The 21,162-nt window shown below is 41.8% G+C and overlaps 1 protein-coding gene and 1 non-coding gene across 2 annotated transcripts in view; one reads left to right on the top strand and one right to left on the bottom strand.

The window, feature by feature from the left end:
- Positions 1–21,162, bottom strand: part of EXT2 (exostosin glycosyltransferase 2) — a 150,594-nt gene that overhangs the window by 72,429 nt on the left and 57,003 nt on the right. Inside the window, exon 8 of the mRNA XM_066251323.1 lies at positions 1,823–1,954. Coding sequence (XP_066107420.1) covers positions 1,823–1,954 — 132 coding nt within the window. The remainder of the gene's footprint in view (positions 1–1,822; positions 1,955–21,162) is intronic.
- Positions 18,512–18,587, top strand: TRNAA-CGC (transfer RNA alanine (anticodon CGC)). Its single transcript has one exon. It is a non-coding gene; the product is annotated as a tRNA-Ala (tRNA).

Genomic DNA, 21,162 nt, shown 5'->3' with positions numbered 1-21,162 from the left:
AATGTTACTAGTGAAACTATCGATATAAGTTGGTATTGTCATTTGAAAGGGCAATTTCTTAATACCTATCAGCATGAAACTGTGTATATTCTTTAAGCAATTTCTTAGCTGAAATTAATTCCATAAATACATTCACACATTTATGTGCAAACATATATGAAAGTATGTCCCTTGACTGACATACAGTCATCACCAGGTATAGTGGGGACTGGTCCAAAATCTGCAGATGCTCAAGTCCCTTACATAAAATGGCTTCTTGTTGCATATAATCTATATTTACATATAGGCCAGGCCAGGGTATGCCTGCCCATCCCTTCATTCCATGGGTTCAGTATAGTGCCCAATATGTGGCAAATTCAAGTTTTCCTTTTTGAAACTTCCTAGGATTTAAAAAAATATTTTCAATCTGCAGTTGGTTGAATCCACAAATGCCAAACTCACAGAACTGATACCAATACCAGCAGATATAAACAGCCAACTGTATACTATATAGAATGAAATGGAAATAAGTCAATGATATATTATTAAAGTAAAAAAGGCAAGGTACAGAACAATGTGTGTCATATGACCCCATTTGTGTTCTAAAATTATATAATTATGCTTATATGTAAATAAAAACATTCTGGTAATGGATTCAAGGGAGGAGATAAACAGAAGTAAACTTGACTTCAAGCACAGTAGAAAGGTGTTGTTCTGTTCTATTCTACTCTGAGCATATATTTACTTCCTCTCAGGCAGGAAGTACCCTGGCCCCTTCTGGAGAGGAGAAGCGCGGCCTCCCATGGGCTCCTGCGGGTTCTGCACACCTGTTACAGTGCATCTCATACAACTGCAGCCTTCCGCACTGGCTTCCCCAGTTAGTAGAGAGTTCCTCTGAGGGCAGGGAATGGCTTTTCTTTCTACATTTTCGCACCTGGTGAAGTGCCTGACACATACTGACTGCTTAATAAAGATGGGAGGAAAGAAGAAGGAAGGGGAGAGAGGGAGGAAGGGAGGAAGGAAGAATAGGAGAGTCCTATATGAAGATTAACCAGGTAACAGTACACAGCTCTACTGAGAAGGTAGACAAGGAGGGCTGGCCAGAGAGGCAGCGATTAGAATGAAGAATGGAGTCTAGTTATTTCACAGGAAAGCCCTGGGCTCTGTGAGCCAGACAGCCAGGTGTGCTCCCAAGGAGCTAGGGAGCAACAACTGCCAGCCCAGAGCTTCAGGCATTTTCAGTGAGAAAGGAGGTGTGGCTACTCCACAATGCTGACAGTGCTACAAGGTCCTGTGACTCCTTCAAGCAAGGAAGCAGTCCTGAGGACAGCTTCTGATCACCCCCCCTCTCTGCTGGAAACACCCAGGGTCTCTATAACTCCTCTAGATCACTTTTGCTGACTATCTTCCTCACAGGGTGTTAGAAATGTTCACTAAAATAATCCAGAACAGTCCCTGGCAGAGAGTAAGCACTTAAAATATAAACTATTATTATTAAGTAGATTACAGAATCCTGTCAAGAGTTCTAAGCACAACAGCTGTGAAAGTCATTAGAAAGTCTTTGATTTCCAACAAAGACTCAAGGCTCTCCATTTTATGTCTGCAATAAATAAATACATTGTCTTTCTAAGCACATTCAAAACTAGATGCTGCTGCTTTTGTATTTCTTACTTTTGTCATCATTTCAAAATTAAACTGGCCTTATCAGATCTCAAATATATAAGCATGCTTTCATCTTAGAAAGCTAGAATTTAAATAACCTTTACAAATTCAGTACATTCTCCTTTGCCCCATCCCAACAGCTGGACCATGCCTAATGAGGCGAGCACTGGAATTCACTTACCACAGCGGGAGGGTCATTCCATTCTTCATAGGAGATGGCAGCATACGGATAGATCCGGTCATTGATAATCTGCAGGGTGGCCATGGCAATGGCTTTGATTGACTGGAAGTATGCTTCCCAGAACCACCGTGCCTGTAAAGAAAACAACACTGTATTAAGTGAGCGAACAAGTGAGAAGAGTGGAAGGATAAGATGCTCCATCATACCCAACGCTGGGTCTGGGTAATTCTTTTATTCTAAAGGGGGAGGGGCGCCTACAGCAAATGCTCCCTGCTGTTCACACCAGCTCCATCAGAAGTGAGACTTTTATCAAACGCAGTCAAAATAGAATGCAAGCAAGGGAAGCACACACTGGATTCAATTATGATATAAGAGAAATCATGTGATGATAAAAACATCATGGTTATACCAGAACAAGTTTATAGTGTTTTCTTAAGACATAATGTATACACCGTCAAGTGCATGAATCTTAAGTGTACAGCTCACTGAATTTTTACGTATCTATGTGCTTATAACTATTACCCAGATAGAGAATAATCCAGCACCCCAGAGATTCCCCTACACTCTGTCCCAGTCAGTATCTCACCCCTCTCTCTGTAAGAGTAAGTCATTATTTTGATTTCTGTTGTGCCCACTGCTGGATTTCATATAAATGGAATCAAGCAGTATTTACTCTTTTCTGTCTAACTGCTTTGTACTCAACACTTACATATTTAAGACAAGTTTTGGTATTAAGGTTATGCTGGTCTCATGAAATGAGCTGAAAAGTATTCCTTCTTTTTCTATTCTTTGGGAAATTTTATGCAAGATTGGCATTATTTCCTCCTTAAAAGATTTAGAATTCATCAAAAAAGCCACCTGGGCTAGGTATTGCTTGGTATGTGAAGGTTTTAAATCATGGATTAGTTCTCTTTCATAGACATAAGATTATGTACATCTTCACATCAATTTTGTAAAAATTATTTTTTGAAGACTGTATTCAATTAAATTGTAAAATTTATTAGACTAAAATGTATGTTAACTTCTTTTTAATACCTGTAAAATCTGTAGTAATACACTTTTTATTCCTGATATTGATAGTGTTTTCTCTTTGCATGTGATTAGACTTACTAAAAGTTTATTAATTTAATAATCTTTCAAAAGACCAATTTCTTGGTTTTGTTAATTTTTATCATACATTTTTTTTCCTCTATTTTGTTTCTTTCTGGTATTTTATTACTTCTTTTCTTCTATTTTGAAGGACTTTTTTAAAAAAGATTTTATTTATTCATTTTAGAGAAGGGGGGAGGAGCAGGAAGCATCAACTCCCATATGTGCCTTGACCAGGCAAGCCCAGGGTTTCAAATCTGTGACCTCAGTGTTCCAGGTCAAGGCTTAATCTACTGCGCCACCACAGGTCAGGCTATTTTGGAGGACTTGAGTTCATCTTGTGTTTAGTGTCTTGAGATTGAAGTTTATATAACTTATTTCAATCTTTGTTTCTCATATGTGCACTGAAAGTTATAAATTTACCTCTCTATACATATTTATGCACTATTTAAAAATATATATACCATGCATTTATGTCATTTTCATAATAATTCAGGTGAAAAGCTGTCTAATTTCCATTGTGATATCTTATTTAACCATGAGTCATTTTAGAAGTATACTGTTTAATTTCCAATATTTTGGGATTTTCTATTTACCTGTTACTGATTTCTACTTTGACTGCATTGTCTTCAGAGAATACAAGTGTTATTTCAATACATGGTAATTTCTCTAAACTTGACTTATGACCAAAAGACTTTACTTCTGTAAATAATCTATAAAAAGTATATTCTTCAGTTGGTGAGTATAACATTCTATAATTGTCAAGTAGAGTAAGGTGATCATTAGTGCTATTTAAATATTCTATACCCTTACTGTTTTTTTCTGTTTGTTGTGCACACATGTATATGTGTGTATGTGCATATTTCCACACTCTTACTTTCAAATTTGTGTTCTCATGGCTTATTTAAGATTGTCTCTTATAAAAAGAATATAAATAGATTTTAGTATTTTATTCCATTCAAAAACCTCTGGCTTCCAATTGTACATATAGTCCCACTTACACTTGATGTGACTACTGATATAGCTGAGTTTAAGTGTATTTGTTTCATCTGTTCTGTTCTTTACTTCTCTTTTCTTGCCTTTAGAATTGATCAAACATTATTATTCCATCTTTTTCTTCATTAGATTGCTGTTTTTTAGTCTTCTGTTATTCTTTAGTAGCTGGCCTTTACTGCAGGTCAGCTGACAGCAAATTCTCTCAGGTTTTATTTGTTTGAAAGTTTCTTTTTTCCCACATTCATTTTGGAAGGAGATATATGCTTCATAGAGAATTTGAGGTTAGCAATCTTATTTTACCCAGTACATTCTAAGTACAATTTCATTGTCTCCTGGCTTCATCCAATTTTTACTAAGAAATCAAAGCTGTCAGACTTCCTGATGCTCCACTAAAGATAACATGCCTTTTAATTCTCATCGCATTTACGCTCCCTCTGTCTTGGCTCACAGCAGTTCTAAATGACATGCCTCGGTATGGCTCTTTGCACATCCCACTGAGGAGTGCAGAACTTCTGCAAACTGTGGTCTGATGTCCCTTGCTGTTTTCAGAAAATTGCAGCCAATCTTTCTTTGAATACCGGTTCTGCCACACTCTACTTTTCTTCTAGGACACCAAACAGATAAATGAAATTCTTTCACTGAGTCCTTTATGTCTCTGGTTCTCTTTTCTGTATTTTTCTCTCTGTGCTCCAACCTGACTATTTTCTACCAATTTTCTCATGGTCCTATAATCCTCTCTTCTTTTAGTGTGTGTCTAAATTGCTATTAAACTCATGTATTAAATTCTTAATGTCAGTTCTTAAATTTTTCAGTTCCAGCATTTCCATTTGACTTTTGTAAAAGTAGATTTCATATCCTCGTTGAGATTATCTTTCTTTTCTTCTACTTTATTGAACACAGTTTCAGACAAATAACTCCAATAGCTGAATCACCTATAGGTCTCCTTCTACTACCTGTTTTTTCTCTTCATTTTGGTTATTTGGTCTCAAATTCTAGCCTGCCTCTTAATTTTACACTTGCCAGACATTCTGTATTAAAAATTGTAGTGGTTCTGGATGACCCAGATTATCTTCCTCCTAAGGCACAGTAAAATGCAGGCAGACCACAGTAATCCTGTTAGTGGTCGGTTTTAAGTTTTGTTAGGGCCAACTTTTTTCAGCTTTCCCTTTCTCTCAAGGTATGGCCTTTGGAGCTTTCAGTTAAAGCCCAGGTGAGCTACCAGGACCTCTCATTTTGGCAGGCCTGAACACCACCTATAAAGCCAGAAGCCAGGACCAGGGCCACCATCACAGCAGCCTGGCCCATGCAGGTTCGCATTGGATTAGGACAGTCGGTAAAGAAACAACGGAGCCAAAAACTGGTGGGCTGTCATCTTTAATTCTAGCTTGCACCCGGCGGGCAAGTAAAAACACACACTGGGCTTCAAAACCCAGTCACATTCAGTGCTCACAAAGCTACTGACTTATCCGAGTTTCCTAGAATCAAAGGTTTCTAGCTCACCAGGCTTATTCACCTCTGTTCCCCATCTCCTTCCTTCTCCCTACACAAACTCTGCTCTAACTGGCCTCTCACTCAACACTCTGCCATGTTGGCTGCTTCTCCTGGCCTCCTCCACGTGGCCTTTCTCTGCTCTCTGCTGTGCTCTCTCTGCTCTCTCATGCTAATCTCAGGAACCAAGAGTGCAAGATCCTGTTCTGCACCCATTTTATAGTGTAGATTCAAAACCTTTAATACAATATACAAAATAGGGAAGTCTCTAATACAAAGTCACTTCTCTGAGGCATGATTGGATTGTACCACCCCACATCAAAAAGGGTAGGAAAGGCTTAATCCCAAAACCAAACCCCAGGCTACAACGATCCTGCCTGCCCACAGCCCGCCCCCAACACACATTAATATCACCTGGGCGACGGCCTCCACGTGGGCAGCGCCATCTTTAACAACGTGAGCATAATACATTTTATCTGCCCAACACCACCTTATCTTGTAAGCACTATATAAGACTGCTGGGATGTCTACAGCTTGTTAGGCTCCCAGCAGCTTCTTTCTGCAGAGATATTTTTATTTAGTTAGAAATCACATCTAATGGGGTAACATTGATCATTAAGAGTACACAGGTTTCAGGTAAACATCTCTATAGCATTTGAACTGTTAATTGTGTTGTGTGTCCATTACCCAAAGTCAAATCATTTTTGTCACCATACATCTGTCCCTCTTTACTCTGTTCCCCTTCCCTCAACCCCCCTTGCCCTAGTAACCACTTCACTTTTATCTATGTCTATGAGTCTCAGTTTTATAGCCCACCTATGTGTGAAATCATATAGTTCTTAGATTTTTCTGACTCATTTTTTTAAATTTTTATTAATTTTATTTTGTTAACATGGATTCAAGCGTCCCACTGAAAAAAACACCCTTACCCCCCACCCTTCTGTCCCTATTTACACACTTTTTGTGCCCTTCCCCCAATTCCCTCTCCCCTCCCCTCTGGGATTTTCTGTCATGTTATCTGTATCTCTGTATTATGTGTATATAATTTCACCAATCCCTTCACCTTCTCTGATCCCATCCCCTCATCCCCCTGCCCTCTGACATCTGTCCCTCTGGTCCCTGTGACCCTGCCTCTGCCTCTTTTCCATTCCTCAGTTCACTTTGTTCCTTAGATTCCACATATTAGTGAGATCATATGATATTTGTCTTTCTCTGCCTGGCTTATTTCACTCTGACTCACTTATTTCACTTAGTATAATGTTCTCAAGGTCCATCCATGTTGTTGTAAATGGCAGTATGTCATTGTTTCTTATGGCTGAGTAGTATTTCACTGTATATATGTATCACATCTTCTTTATCCAATCCTCTATCGAGGGACACTTTGGTTGTTTCCATGTCTTGGCCATGATGAAGAATGCTGCGATGAACATGGGGGTGCATGTGTCTTTGCATACCAATGTTTTTGAGTTTTTCGGGTAAATACTCAGTAAAGGGACTGCTGGTTCATATGGTATCTCTATTCTTAATTTTTTGAGGTACCACCATACTGTCTTCCATAGTGGTTGTACAAGTTTACATTCCCACCAACAGTGAATAAAGGTTCCTTTTCCTCCACAACCTCTTTAATACTTGTTATTATCTATCTTGTTGACAACAACCAATCTAATAGGTGTGAGGTGGTATCTCATTGTAGTTTTTATTTGCATTTCTCTAATAGCTAATGAAGATGAGCATCTTTGCATATAGCTGTTGGCCATGTATGTGTCTTCTGGGAGAAGTGTCTATTCAGGTCCTCTCTCTAGTTTTTAATTGGATTGTTTGCTTGATTGTTGCTGAGCTTTTTAAGTTCTTTATCTACAGTATTTTGGATATTAACCCCTTATCGAAGGTGTACTTTGTGAAAATTATCTCCCATTTGGTTGGCTGTCTTTTTGTTTTGTTGATTTCTTTTGCTGTGCAGAGCTTTTTAATTTGATATAGTCTCATTCATATATTGTTGCCTTTATTCCCCTTGCCTTGGGGCCAAAATCATAAAATGTTCTCTACGGACAAAGTCCATAAATTACATATGTTTCTTTCCTATGGTATTGATTGTTTCAGATTTTATATTTAGCTCTGATCCATTTTGAATAATTTTTGTGCATGGAGACAAACTGTAGTCAAGTTTTATTCTTTTGCATGTGGCTTTCCAGTTTTCCCAGCACCATTTATTGAAGAGGCTTTCTTTTTTCCATTGTGTGTTTTTGGCTCCTTGTCAAAGATTATTTGTTATATATATGTAGTTTTATTTCTGGGCTCTCGATTCTATTCCAGTGGTCTGTGTCTGTTTCTGTGCTGATACCTTGCTGTTTCAATGATTATGCCTCTCCAATCTAATCTGAAGTCAGGTAGTACGGTACCTCTGGCTTTATTCATTTTTTCTCAGGATTGCTTGGCTATTAAGGATCTTTCATGGTTCCATGCAAATCTGATGATTTTTTAATTCTATTCCTTTAAAAATTGACATTGGATTTTAATAGGGAGTACATTAAATTTGTCTATTGCTTTGAGTACATGGCCATTTTAACTATGTTGAGTTTTCCAACCCATGAACATAGAATATTTTTTCCATTTCATTGTGTCTTATTCAATGTCTTTTAATAATGCTTTGTAGTTTTCAGTATATAGGTCCTTCACATCCTTTGTTAAGTTTCTTCCTAGGTATTTGTTGTTGTTGTTGCAATTGTAAAAGGAATTGTTTTTTTCAGTTCATTTTCTGAGGTTTCATTGTTGGCATATAGGAAAGCAATAGACTTTTGTATATTGACTTTGTATCCTCTGCAGAAATTCTTGGAGTCTTGCTCTGATCATGTGCATCTTGGACATTGGCAAACACCTCCAGGAAAGATTGCATGCCTATTTTTTGCTTACTTTCTTATGGTCCCCTTTTCCCTGGGATTCTGTCCTTTAAATCCTAGATACTTTCATGACCTAACTCCGCCTCTCAGCGCTAAGGGACTACTGCCCTCTGCTCTGACTCTCTACCCCTGTGTGGTGAATCAGGGTGTTCCTTGGGGGGAACTAGAGTGCACTCGCTGCTGCCCCTGCGGTGCGCTTCCTTCCCTCCTTCCTTCAGGAATTGCACCCATCTGGTACCGGCTGCATTAGCTGCATCGATGCCTCTACGCTATGGTTTTATCTGTTTTAATAAGTTTTATACTTCTTTTTCTTTTTTTGGCAAGATTACTTCAAAAGCAGCCACTCTGTCATAGTCCAATGCAGAAACTGAAAGAAGACAGTTTCTTATCCAAGCAGAGTTTAAACTCAGTTATGAACAAAGCAAAATGCTGGTCTAGATGATCTTCCCAGCTGCATTCAGACCTACGGTTCCACTCAAAATCAGGGGCCATTAGGGTTTCTACCGCAAGTGTGAAAATTTCACATGAGAAAGCTGGAAGCACCACCAAAGAGAAGGAGGGAAGAGATGCTTTCTAGTCTAGACTTGCCAGCTCTGGCTGTTTGCTGAGCTGGTTCTCTGTTCTTAGTTAAAGCTCAGGATGACTTAAGTTACGCTACTATCCTCTCCACCACTTACATAATGAGGTAAAAGCATCAAAATGAGAATTTCTCCTACTCAATGAAAAGCTGAAACTGATTTCACTTCCAAAGGCATCTGACTTAGGCTGCCTTGCAGTCTCCGATCTGCTGCTTCTTAGATATACCCGACTCATGTCAATCTCATTCCTGCTTAAATTCATGTTGCTGCTCCCTCCCCCATCACCCAGCCAAAATATTTACAATTTATGAGACCTGAAAGAATCTGTTTTCTCTCTGAAACCTTAACTGATTACCCCAAATACCAACAATGTCCCGTCACTAGGAAATCCTATAGAACTTACAGCCTTTACCTTATGGGTTAGTTCCAATGTATACTGTACTACAATTGTTATACTGTTATTTCAGATGATCACTTTTCTATCTCCAGCTAGATTATGAGTTCCTTAGGTGTAGAAACTAGCATTTTCTAAATTAGCATCTTTGCAAATGCTAGAATGTTTCATCTGCTGCAAAGCACTTTTGTATCCACAATCTCACTTGTTTATTATAATCAGCTTGTCCCTATTTGGGGCAAATACAAGTTTCACTTCACATGTAAGATACAAAGATGTTAAGTGGCAAAGTCACAACTCAGACCCAAGCATCTTAAGTCTAACTCTAAATTGAGACCTTCTTCCTCTCCATTCCAGAGAAGAACACCAGCACATGCTAAGTTTTAGGAAATAGTCCTTTTTCAAGAAACTGAGAGGTTTAAAAATTCACTAAGAAGCATGCCCACACATAGACACACATCCTAAAATTGACCTCCCTTTTACCCAAATGGGTCCATCATCACATGTTCTTTTATTTTAAATCATATTCAAATTAAACTATTCTCAAACTTAAATATTTCAAAGCTTTATGTTCTCATTAATCACAGCGGAGACAGCAGCCTTTGGGATTTATAGGAAACAATGACTGGTAACAAATCTACCTAGAATACCAGCCAAAGGCCCAATTGTAGGACAGAGCTTCTAATTTAAGATGTCTCACATCACCTCACTCTGTCCACCAAACTGCAAGTCGCTCTAAAGGAAGCAAGTTTTGCCAGTAATCACTCAAGTGTTTGAGCCCGAGGATAAGTGAACTCCTCCAGCTGAGCTGTTTCTGCAGGACCTCCGTAACCCCTTGACATGTTCAGGAGCCATTATAACTTACAGCTCCTCCAGGATCAGTGGCAGCCACTTGTCCACACAGAGGAAGGAGTTTGCAGCTGTACTGGCAATACCCAAAAGCACCATGTTCTCATCCAGTAAGCAAATGCAAAAGCTTGTTTTCGGTTTCCCCGCCCCCTAAAACATGGGCCACATCTCTCTCTATCTGAAAAGCTTAAATGAGGGACTCTTCAGAAGCTATGCAAATTCCCCAGTCACCCTACATGGTGGAAGCTACATAGTTGAAGAGTTAAGTCGCACATGAACTGGTTATATATAACTGTGAACTGAGTGTTTAAGCTTTCTTCATTAAACAAATGTCAATGTAATTTTATAAAACAGGCAGATTTCAAAGCATGAAACCCATAATGTTCCTATGATGCTTTCAAACGTGAGAATAATAAGGTGCCTAAAGGGCAAGGACTGGGCCAACTTAAAACTATCATAAGCAAATAGGTACTTCAAATTGAAACTGCTACTTCAGTTAAATGTACTTAACTTCATGGATTTTCAGTATCAGAAAGCCAACAACAATCACACGTGTTTACAGGAAGCCAGTGCAGTACAGTAGAAAGAGCCACGGCTGTGAGCATCCTGCACAATTTCAAGTGCAAAATCTATAAGCTGAAGATCATAACGCCTACCTCGTGAAGCTGTGATGCCTAACGAGAGGAGGTTTATAAAGCTTCTTACTTATAAAGTGCTAGTGCAGAACAGACCATCAGAAAATGGTAGCTCTCCTCAAAACTAACATCTGTCCTGTCCCCTTAGGGTCTTTGTCACTTATGTCAGAATACCTCCAACACTTTTGGGGACGGGAATGGGGGAAGGGGAAAAGGAGAGACAGAATGGGATCTCAATGTTACACTCTATCCATCTCAATTTTTAAAGACTGGAAAGAAATCCAACCGGTCAGATAATAGAGACAGAAATAATAATACATCAAATGAGAGTGTGACAGAACTTCATAATGACAAGTACAGCAACCAATGCCATGTGCCTTGTAGCTTAACCTCTAAGCTTTCAGGGAAGAGGACAGCATTTCTCCAGAAACCACAGCGTGGGAACACGTCTGGCTTTGCTCACCCTGAGCTCCCGGCCTCTCCCAGTGCCTGTCAAAGGGGAGTTGGTCCAACTTTGTTGACAGCAAATTCACCCAACAACAGCACCTCCCGGTGAGGCACCAAGAGACACGGGCACCACTGGCGGTTCACAGAGCTCCCCAAACCGTCTAAGTTCCAACCCATGAGGTTAAAGGGCTGAACCATCATTTAATAATAATGATTGCATCTTGAATACAGGATTTTCAAAGCTGAAAGATGGAGGAAGTGGATTTAAGGAAGAATAAGCAAATTTCAAAGGGTGACAAGCTCCTGCAGGAGCGACGGGACATGAACAGCCTCAGCTTTGGAAGAGCACAGAAGGGAGAGGAGGTTACCTTAAAGCAGCCAAAGAAAACAGCTGTAAGTTCAACGAATCCTTAAAATGGAGTGTGGGCTAGCAAAACCATTTGGAAGCTCCAGACACAAGCGGCGTCTGCATTTATTTGCAAGCTCTATTCTGCTGGATGTTCTTGAGAAAGACTGGGGAAGGGAAGGAAACCACAGAGAGTCCCCCTCAACAGTACAGAGGTAAAAATCCTGCCCGCTTCACACTTTAAATCCAAAGCTAAAGCCTTACACTGCTGGAGCTAAAGCCTTAGACTGCTAGGGGTGCAGAGAAGCGCACATCGCTGAGGCTCTGGGAGGAGTGGAAGGCAGCCTGCCCTGGGGGGGTGAGGGGTTGGGGCACCAGCCTCGGCCCCTAAGGGGGGGACAGGAAACTGGGAGCCACCACAGTCTGTCTACTGTGCTGGGAGGGGCAGGACGCCTTGCCACCAGCAATCCTGGACAAAGCCACTGCCCCGTGGGAGAAGCAAAAGCCATCTGTTCCCAGAGGACAAGCAAGAAAACGTAGGTAGGTCAGGACCCTGTGACACAAAGCAGAGGTCAGCTACCACTAAGGGAGGGGCAGGAAGCTCTCCAACCGGAGACTCCCCACAGACAGAGCTGAACACAGCTGCCACAGGGGGAAGGAGCAGGCGATCTGAGAAAGTTCCTCCAACATCCTGGCCAATGGGCCTGCCTGCGGCTAAGGCTGGACCAGGGGCAGGGAGAATCAAGGCCCCAGCACCACACACAAGCAGCGGAAGTCCACCCCAAGGGCAAAGGCCTCCTCTGAGGCTCGGCCAGCAGAGGGTGTGGTGGGAACTCAGAACCACCTCAGTGCCCTGGGCCCCACGCTGATGACACAGTGGCAGCAGCTGAATGCCGCAGCATCTGAAGTCGGTGGTATGCTGAAGGTAAGTCTACCAACAGCAAAACCCAACCCCAGCCCAATGGCTGACAAGACTGGGTCAACCTTCCACTTTCATGGCCTGACAGAGTTTGCCCATTTCTGGACATGACACTTATCTTAGTCTACTCAGTTCTCTACACAGAAGGTCCATCATTCAATCAAAATTTACCAAGAGAAAAAAAGTGAAAACAACCCACTGACTGTCCTAATATAAAGCTGTCAAAAGAGCCAGACTCAGAGATGACCGAGATGTTAGAACTATCAGAAAGAGGCTTTAACATAATCTGTACCATGTTAAACAGTCTAGTGAAAAAGGTAAACAACTTGCAGGAACAGGTGGGAATTTTCAGTACTGAGATGGAAACTATAAAAAATAGTCAAATGAAAATTCTGGAAATAAAGCATAATACCACAGATAAAGAATTCCTTTGAGCCTGACCAGACGGTGGCACAGTGGATAGAGCATCAGACTGGGATGCAGAGGACCCAGGTTCAAAACCCCGAGGTCACCAGCTTAAGTGAGGGCTCATTTGGTTTGAGCAAAAAGCTCACCAGCTTGAGCCCAAGCTCTCTGGCTCGAGCAAGGGGTTCATTGGTCTGCTGAAGGCCTGCGGTCAAGGCATGTATGAGAAAGCAATCAATGAACAATTAAGGTGTTGCAAAGCGCAATGAAAAACTAATGATTGATGCTTCTCATCTCTCCGTTCCTGTCTGTCTGTCCCTGTCTATCCCTCTCTCTGACTCTCTCTCTGTAAAAAAAAAAAAAAGAATTTCTTTGACAAGCTTATACTGCATACAGCAGAGGGAAAAAAGAGTAAACTTGGAATAGAAAAAGAAATGAGTCAAACCAAAATGCAAAGAGAAAAAAAGAGTAAAAGAAAACAGAAGAGGGCCTGGTAGCTCAGTTAGTTAGAGCACTGTCCTGATACATCAAGGTTGCAGGTTTGATCCCTGCTCAGGGCACATACAAGAATCAACCAAGGAATGCATAAATAAGTGGAACAACAAACTGATTTTTGTCTGTCTCTCTCCCCTTTCCTTTTCTCTAAAATCAGTAAAGTAAATTAAAAGAAAGAAAGGAGAGCAGGGTGTCCAAGAACTATAGGGTGACACCAAATGTCCTAATAAACTTATAAGAGGAGGTGACAGACAAGGCAACATATATATTTAAAGAAGTAATGGCTAAAAATTTCCAAAATGAATGAAAAACAAAACACAGACCCAAGAAACTCAGAGAACCAAGCAAGACATATTAAATAAAACAGTAACCTTCTCCCTCAAAAAATTAAAAAAAAAAAAACAGCTGCACCATTAAAGATGCAAAAGTCCTCTGCCTCTGAGCAACCTAGGACAGTCAGGAGATGTGAGCTAGAGGAAATTCTCTTAACGCACCAACATTGACAGAACCATTTATTTCAGGCACAGGGCTGGAAAATATTTCCACACCTCATGGATTAATTTTTCAAAGCTGTGTCTGAAGATGAATCTGAAACTTCCAAAGGGATTCCAAGTCTTTCCAAACACATGCACGAAAGGTGCACGGCGCCCTTTCCTTTGTTTGCTGTGACAAATGGAGCCAGCGAGCATCCCGCCTTCCAGTTTCCTTGGCAGCAGGCTTCTCAGGGGCCGCTGGGTCGTGTCTCACTGCCCTGCTGCAGCGGCGAGCGTGCCAGGGCAGGGAGCCCACTGCCCCTCACGAACAACCTCCCCGCAGCCTGGAGCAGCGGAGACAGGCTCTCATAACCTCTACCTGACAGCTGAAGAAACCAGGGGTGAGGTCAAAGTATAACCCAAGCACCCAGATTTCTAGGTGAGAAGTAGTACAAGCAAGACTGCTTTGTTTATTCTTTTGCTTACTCCATTTTTATAAACATAAGAGTTACACAACAACTTAAAATTAGGGAAAACAGTATCAACAAAACCCCTCAGAGGCACTTCTCATGTGCTGAATGTTTATAAAACTTGCAATGCCCACATTACCAGTTTTTCTGGAGGATAGAGGAAGTTCGCCAGCATCTGACAAACCTTTATTCAAGGATTCACTCAACAACAATAAACAGAATTTACCTTCTTTAAAATAAAAAGGAATTTCTGAAACAAACAAACAAACAAACAAAAGGCTAATACACCTGGGATTTATCAGCACAACATTTTTTCCCCTTATTTTGTTAATTTACATTTAAAATACCAAGAGGGGGGATAGATGGTGATGGAGAGACTTGACTTGGGGTGATGAACACACAGAGCAGCGTACAGATGGTGTGTTATAGAACTGTACACCTGAAACCAGTAGAATTTTATTAACCATCACCCCAATAAACTCAGTAAAAAATAAAATACCTAACTACAGAAAATGCGAGCGTGCTTGTTTTCGCTCCCTCATTGGTGAAGCGGCTTCACACGCACTCCCCACGTGCACCCCCACCTGGCCGCCCGAGGCCTCGAGGCTCCTCCACCTAGCAGTCTTCCAGCCTGTCACCGCCACAGTCTGAACGCAGCACTGGCGGAACTCACAGACCACACTCACTGGGACTTCACACAAGCCACAGACATTGTTCACATCAGTAGCAAGGCTCATATCACAACTTTTTGCTATGTGTAAATATTTCTTTTTATTTCTTTACCATGCAAAGTTGTAATTGCTTTCTTTTTTAACTCTTTATTTTGAAATGATTTTCGACTTAGAGAACAGTGTAAAAGCAGTGCAGAGAGCTCCCAAACCTCCCCCCCCCCCAGTCCCCCTATGGTAACATCTTGGATCAGCAGGGTATAATGATCAAGCTAAAACTCAGAAGTTGAACTGTTGGCTTTTTTTTCTTTTCAGATTTTCTCAGGTTTTTTTTTTGTTTTCTGTTCCAGAAACTAATCCGGGACACTGCACTGCCTTTAGTTGTCACGTCTCCTTAGTCCCCTGGTCGGCAGACTGCAGCTCGAGAGCCACATGCAGCTCTTTGGCCCCTTGAGTGTGGCTCTTCCACAAAATACCACGTGTGGGCACTACCTCAATAAGGCATGTACCTATCTATATAGTTTAAGTTTAAAAAATTTGGCTCTCAAAAGAAATTTCAATCGTTGTACTGTTGATATCTGGCTCTGTTGACTAATGAGTTTGCCGACCACTGCCTTAGTCCAATCTGTGACAGTTTCTTTCATCACCATTACACTTTTGAATAGTACTACTGGTTAGAAATTTTGTAGAATGTCCCCCAGTTTGGGTTGATCTGATGTTGTCTAACTATTAGAAGGTATGGATTTTAGAAACTACTACAGAGGTGATATGCCCTTCTCTTCATATTGTATCGGGGATAGGTGACATCCACGTGACTCATTACAGGTAAAGTTAACCCTGGTTCAGGTAGAGTCTTTCAGGTTTCTCCATTATAAAGCTACTACTGTTCCCATTCCATATCCTACTTGTGAGGAGCAAGTCAATATGTTCAGTCCATATTCAAGGAGAACATAATTAAGCTCGACCTCCTGAAGGAAGGAGTACCTCCCCCCCAAAAAATAGCACATTATTTTTAATGTGTTTTGAAAGAAAAACCATAAAATTGAATTCATTGAGTACTATAAACTTTTTAACCTAGTTTATGTACATATAGTATGACATTCTATTAAAATCCTTAAATCTATGGGGACTTGTGGCTGACAGAAAATATTAAAACATTTTCTTTCCTCATCAACTATTTCACTAAAATAAAAAATCAGGTATTTGCCTTAAATGTTAAGGTGAAGACTGATAACCTGTCTCATCTACTTAAAAGAAAAAAGCATATAGCCACTTTTTGTTAAAAATCTTAGAGGTGAGGCCAAGCATACGGTGACAGAAGATGATGTGACTCTGGGTGGTGGGCACACAATGCAGCAGGTCACATATCAGAATTATACACCTGAAACCTGTATGACCCTATTAACCAACATCACCCCAATAAATTATTTAAAATCCTAGAGATAAAATCTACTAAGCCCTCAATATTTGTGAAATTTCGATTGTTTCTAGTCTCAGATTTTAACTTTACTCTGATGTACACAGAATTACTATACAAAACTCTAGTGTCCAATTGGATAAGTTGGAAAAGAAGGAAATAAACTTAAGAAATTTAGTCAAAGTGATTAATAAGAAAACAGAAAGGACAGAAATTTGAAAATAAATCCAAGAGCTTTCCATAGATTGGCTGGTAAGAAAACCCTTGAGGATTGGCTAAAAACTTATCAGAGTTAAAATGAAAAATCTATCAAGTAGCCAGCTACAAAACAAATTTTGTTTGTTTGTTTTTGTTTTTTACAGAGACAGAGAGAGAGTCAGAGAGAGGGATAGACAGGGACAGACAGACAGGAAGGGAGAGAGATGAGAAGCATCAATCATTAGTTTTTCATTGCGCGTTGCAACACCTTAATTGTTCATTGATTGCTTTCTCATACGTGCCTTGACTATGGGCCTTCAGCAGACCGAGTAACCCCTTGCTGGAGCCAGCGACCTTGGGCTCAAGCTGGTGAGCTTTTGCTCAAACCAGATGAGCCCGTGCTCAAGATGGCGACCTCGGGGTCTCGAACCTGGGTCTTCGGCATCCCAGTCCGACGTTCTATCCACTGCGCCACCGCCCGGTCAGGCCAAAACAAATTTTAAAATAAATAAAACAAAAATCCGCACTCTCACATCTGAGTAATACTCACTAGGAATTCATACACACACACAACACACACGCGCACACGCACTCACACAAGAGTTAGTGGTAGAGCTCTTCCCTTCACCCCAACTCCTCACGGCCCGGACTATTCTTAGTCCTCGTCATGAACGTCAGCGCCTCCGCAACCTCCATCGCCTTCTTTTCTAATTCACCTGACAACCCGAACACAAACGTCAGGATCTAGTCTCTGCCCCCCTGATATTTAATGGGGGGGGGGCCTTATCTTCCCAGCTAAACTAAAAATTTACTAGCCTCCATTTAAGGACAAGGTTTCAAAATATCAGCCCATAAACGCTACAGATTTAGGGTAGTGGTTTTCTACGGGTCCTCACAGCTCCTTTACGTAGTACCCTGCCGCCCCTCTAGAGTCAGGCTCACGTGGCTTGGAAAACTGCAATGAATTAAGGTAGAATACCATTCTCAATGTCACCACTTATTTTTCCCAACAGCAGCAATGAAGCAGGACTAGACTTGGCTTAAGCAGAGGGGTCTCTATTTTAAGCCGTGCTGCTCCGAGGGAACAGCTGAGAACGGTTTTAGATGACGCCACTGCCAGGGCGAGATCTGATGTATCATACCTAGTGAACACATTTCCGTCTTCTCCTAGGATCTCATACAGAGCCCAGTGATTCTCACTAGGAATTAATATATCCTAAGACCTAATCTCAATTTTATTTTTACCTCATCTCACATTCCCAGCCTTCTAAAAATATACTAGAATTTAGAATCCACAGTAGATTTGTTGTTTTGTCTTGTTTAAAATAGTCTCTACCCAGTTGGCACATAGAAAACTTAAAAAAAACTCACCTTAATATTAACAAATGCAGCTATGAAACTCTGTACCACATTAAATGGACTTTTTCTCTCTTCAGAACTTTGAGAACTTGCTTAAAACCTTGCCCCGTTTTCCTGGCCCTAAGTTGAAGATGTTTTTACACAGTCTTCCAGGCCGTGTCTCCCTACCGTGCTCCTAAGAATTTCTGAAGAACTCTCAACAGCAGCAGCAGCCCAAATGAATAGTTGGATACACAACTTGCCCTTGGTATAGCTTAATTTCTAAGAGTTCTAGATTTCATTCTTTACATTTAAAACTATGAGCCACTCAGAGGTTAGAAAAACAGCCAGGGCATGGACCAATACTCAAGTCCTATTCTAAAAGGTGCTGGTTGGGAAATTCCCCGAGACCCATACATAAGCACTTTTCATCCATTTAGAAGCAAAGATTTCCTTCTGTTCATCTCATCTTAGCATTTATATTTATAAGAAGTGATTAAAAAATTAACATGTAGTTAGTTACACTTACAGTTACTAGAGAAAATGGCTACAGCATATGTTCCTTAGCACAAAAATGTGAGGAAGAAGCCCTGGCCGGTTGGCTCAGTGGTAGAGCATCGGCCTCGCATGCAGAAGTCCCAGGTTCGATTCCCGGCCAGGGCACACAGGAGAAGCACCCATCTGCTTCTCTACCCCCCCCCCCTTCCTCTCTGTCTCTCTCTTCCCCTCCCGCAGCTGAGGCTCCATTGGAGCAAAAAGATGGCTCCTTGGCCTCTGCCCCAGGCGCTAGAGTGGCTCTGGTCGCAACAGAGCGATGCCCCGGAAGGGCTCTGCCCTGGTGGGCAGAGCGTCGCCCCCTGGTGGGCGTGCCGGGTGGATCCCGGTCGGGCGCATGCGGGAGTCTGTCTGACTGTCTCTCCCCGTTTCCGGCTTCAGAAAAATACAAAAAAAAAAAAAAAAAAATGTGAGGAAGAGGTCTAAATGATGAAGTTCATGGTGATACTTTCTGTTGGTCAAATAAGTTTGTAAATATGATATATAGGTTTGCTCGCGTATAGTTTGCACTGGGAGTGGGGGACAGGCTATAAGCAGGCAGGTTCGTTATACCCTAAGGCTTAGTTTTAAGACTAAGCCTTTCACACCCTAAGTGACTTTGTATCAGAGACTTCCTTGTTTGTATATTGGATTAAAGGTTTTGATTTCTACATTATAAAATGGGCAGACCGGGAGCTTACTCTCTCTCGGTTCCTGAGATTAGCATTAGAGAGGAGAGCAGAGAAAGGCCACGTGGAGGATAGGAGAAGCAGCCAAGATGGCTGAAGGAGAAGCCAGTTTGTGCAGTTTGTGCAGAGAGAGAAGGAGATGGGGAACAGAGGTGAATAAGGCTGGTGAGCTAGAAACCTTTGATTCTAGGAAATTCGGATAAGTCAGTAGCTTTGGGAGTCCTGAATGGAAAGGGAAGTGTTTTCCCACTATGTGTATTTCTTGCCTGCCAGGTGCAAGCTAGGATTAAAGCTAATGGCCAACTAGTTCTTGGCTCCATTGTTTCATTACTATCTGTCCAAATCAAATGTGAACCTGCAAGGGCCAGGCAGCTGTGATGGTGGCCGTGGCTACTAGCTTTACACTTTCTAATGGCAAAATAGTGTGCTCACTTAAGCTCACAAGTTTTTAATTAGACTGGCTGTTTTTTTTCCCAAGGGACAGTATGTGTTTACAAGCTATTTACAAGCTCACATGGCAACAGATTACATGGTTGATTCCTATAAAGAGTTTAAAACCTGAGTTATCATCAGTGAGAGGGTACAGAGAAAGAATGGGGCAAGGTGAGGCAGGTAAAGAATGGGGATTTTGGCCTTGGCCGGTTGGCTCAGTGGTAGAGCATCGGCCTGGCATGCGGGAGTCCCAGATTCGATTCCCGACCAGGGCACACAGGAGAAGCGCCCATCTGCTTCTCCACCCCTCCCCCTCTCCTTCCTCTCTCTCTCTCTCTCTCTTCCCCTCCCGCAGCCAAGGCTCCATTGGAGCAAAAGATGGCCTGGGCACTGAGGATGGCTCCATGGCCTCTGCCTCAGGCACTAGAATGGCTCTGATCGCAGCAGAGCGATGCCCCAGATGGGCAGATCATTGCCCATCTGGTGGGCATGCCGGGTGGATCCCCGTCGGGCGCATGCGGGAGTCTGTCTAACTGCCTCCCCATTTCCAACTTCAGAAAAATACAAAAAAAAAAAAAAAAAAAAAAAAAAGGAATGGGGATTTCAAACTCCTTTCTTTCTCGAAGTTATACAATAGGCTCCAGAATGGGAGAAGTTTGCAATGTAGTGGAAGATAGAAAGCGAAGGCAAGAAGCAACCTACAAACCATCAATACAGAAATTTCCCAAAAGACTTATTTCAGTGTAAAAGGCAAATGCCACTATAGAAAAGGTGAAAACAACACCTTAATGTTCCCAGTTGATTTCACTTCTATCATCATCATCACCATCTAATACTCATTCCCTTCAGAACAAGTAAGCTCCATACAGGCAGGGATTTCCATCTTTTTTTATAATTAGTGCATTCCCAGCACTCAAAACTGTATCTAGGACAAAATACGACCTCTATAAGTATTTGTTGCTTAAACCAGACACTTACCAGGCACTATTTTAAGTGCTTCACCTGTATGAACTTATTTACTCTTCACAACCCAAGTACATTAACCCAATGTCACAGATGAGAAAATGAAGCCCTGACAGGTGCACAGGGTTTACTGGTCCTGCTTTTCTCCAGACTTCCTGACTGACCTCGGGTGAAACTGGAGCACATGCTGAACTGTCTCTGCACAGCTCACAGAAGCAATCAACCAATGACTTCAAGGTTCCTAACCCTCTATGGGGCTCAGCTTCTCCAGAAGCCTTCCTGTCCCAGCCACAGTCCTATTAGATGCTGTTAACCAACTTAAGAGAGGCATTAAACCTGACCCAGCACAGTTGCAAGAACTATTAAAAGTTTATCTTGGCCCTGGCCGGTTGGCTCAGCGGTAGAGCGTCGGCCTGGCGTGCGGGGAACCCAGGTTCGATTCCCGGCCAGGGCACATAGGAGAAGCGCCCATTTGCTTCTCCACCCCCACCCCCTCCTTCCTCTCTGTCTCTCTCTTCCCCTCCCACAGCCAAGGCTCCATTGGAGCAAGGATGGCCCGGGCACTGGGGATGGCTCCTTGGCCTCTGCCTCAGGCGCTAGAGTGGCTCTGGTCGCGGCAG

Source organism: Saccopteryx bilineata, chromosome 1 (genome assembly GCF_036850765.1).
Source record: "Saccopteryx bilineata isolate mSacBil1 chromosome 1, mSacBil1_pri_phased_curated, whole genome shotgun sequence".
In the NCBI taxonomy this organism is placed as follows: domain Eukaryota; kingdom Metazoa; phylum Chordata; class Mammalia; order Chiroptera; family Emballonuridae; genus Saccopteryx; species Saccopteryx bilineata.
The sequence above is the reverse complement of the archived record's forward strand: the minus strand, read 5'-3'. Positions and strand labels throughout refer to the sequence as shown.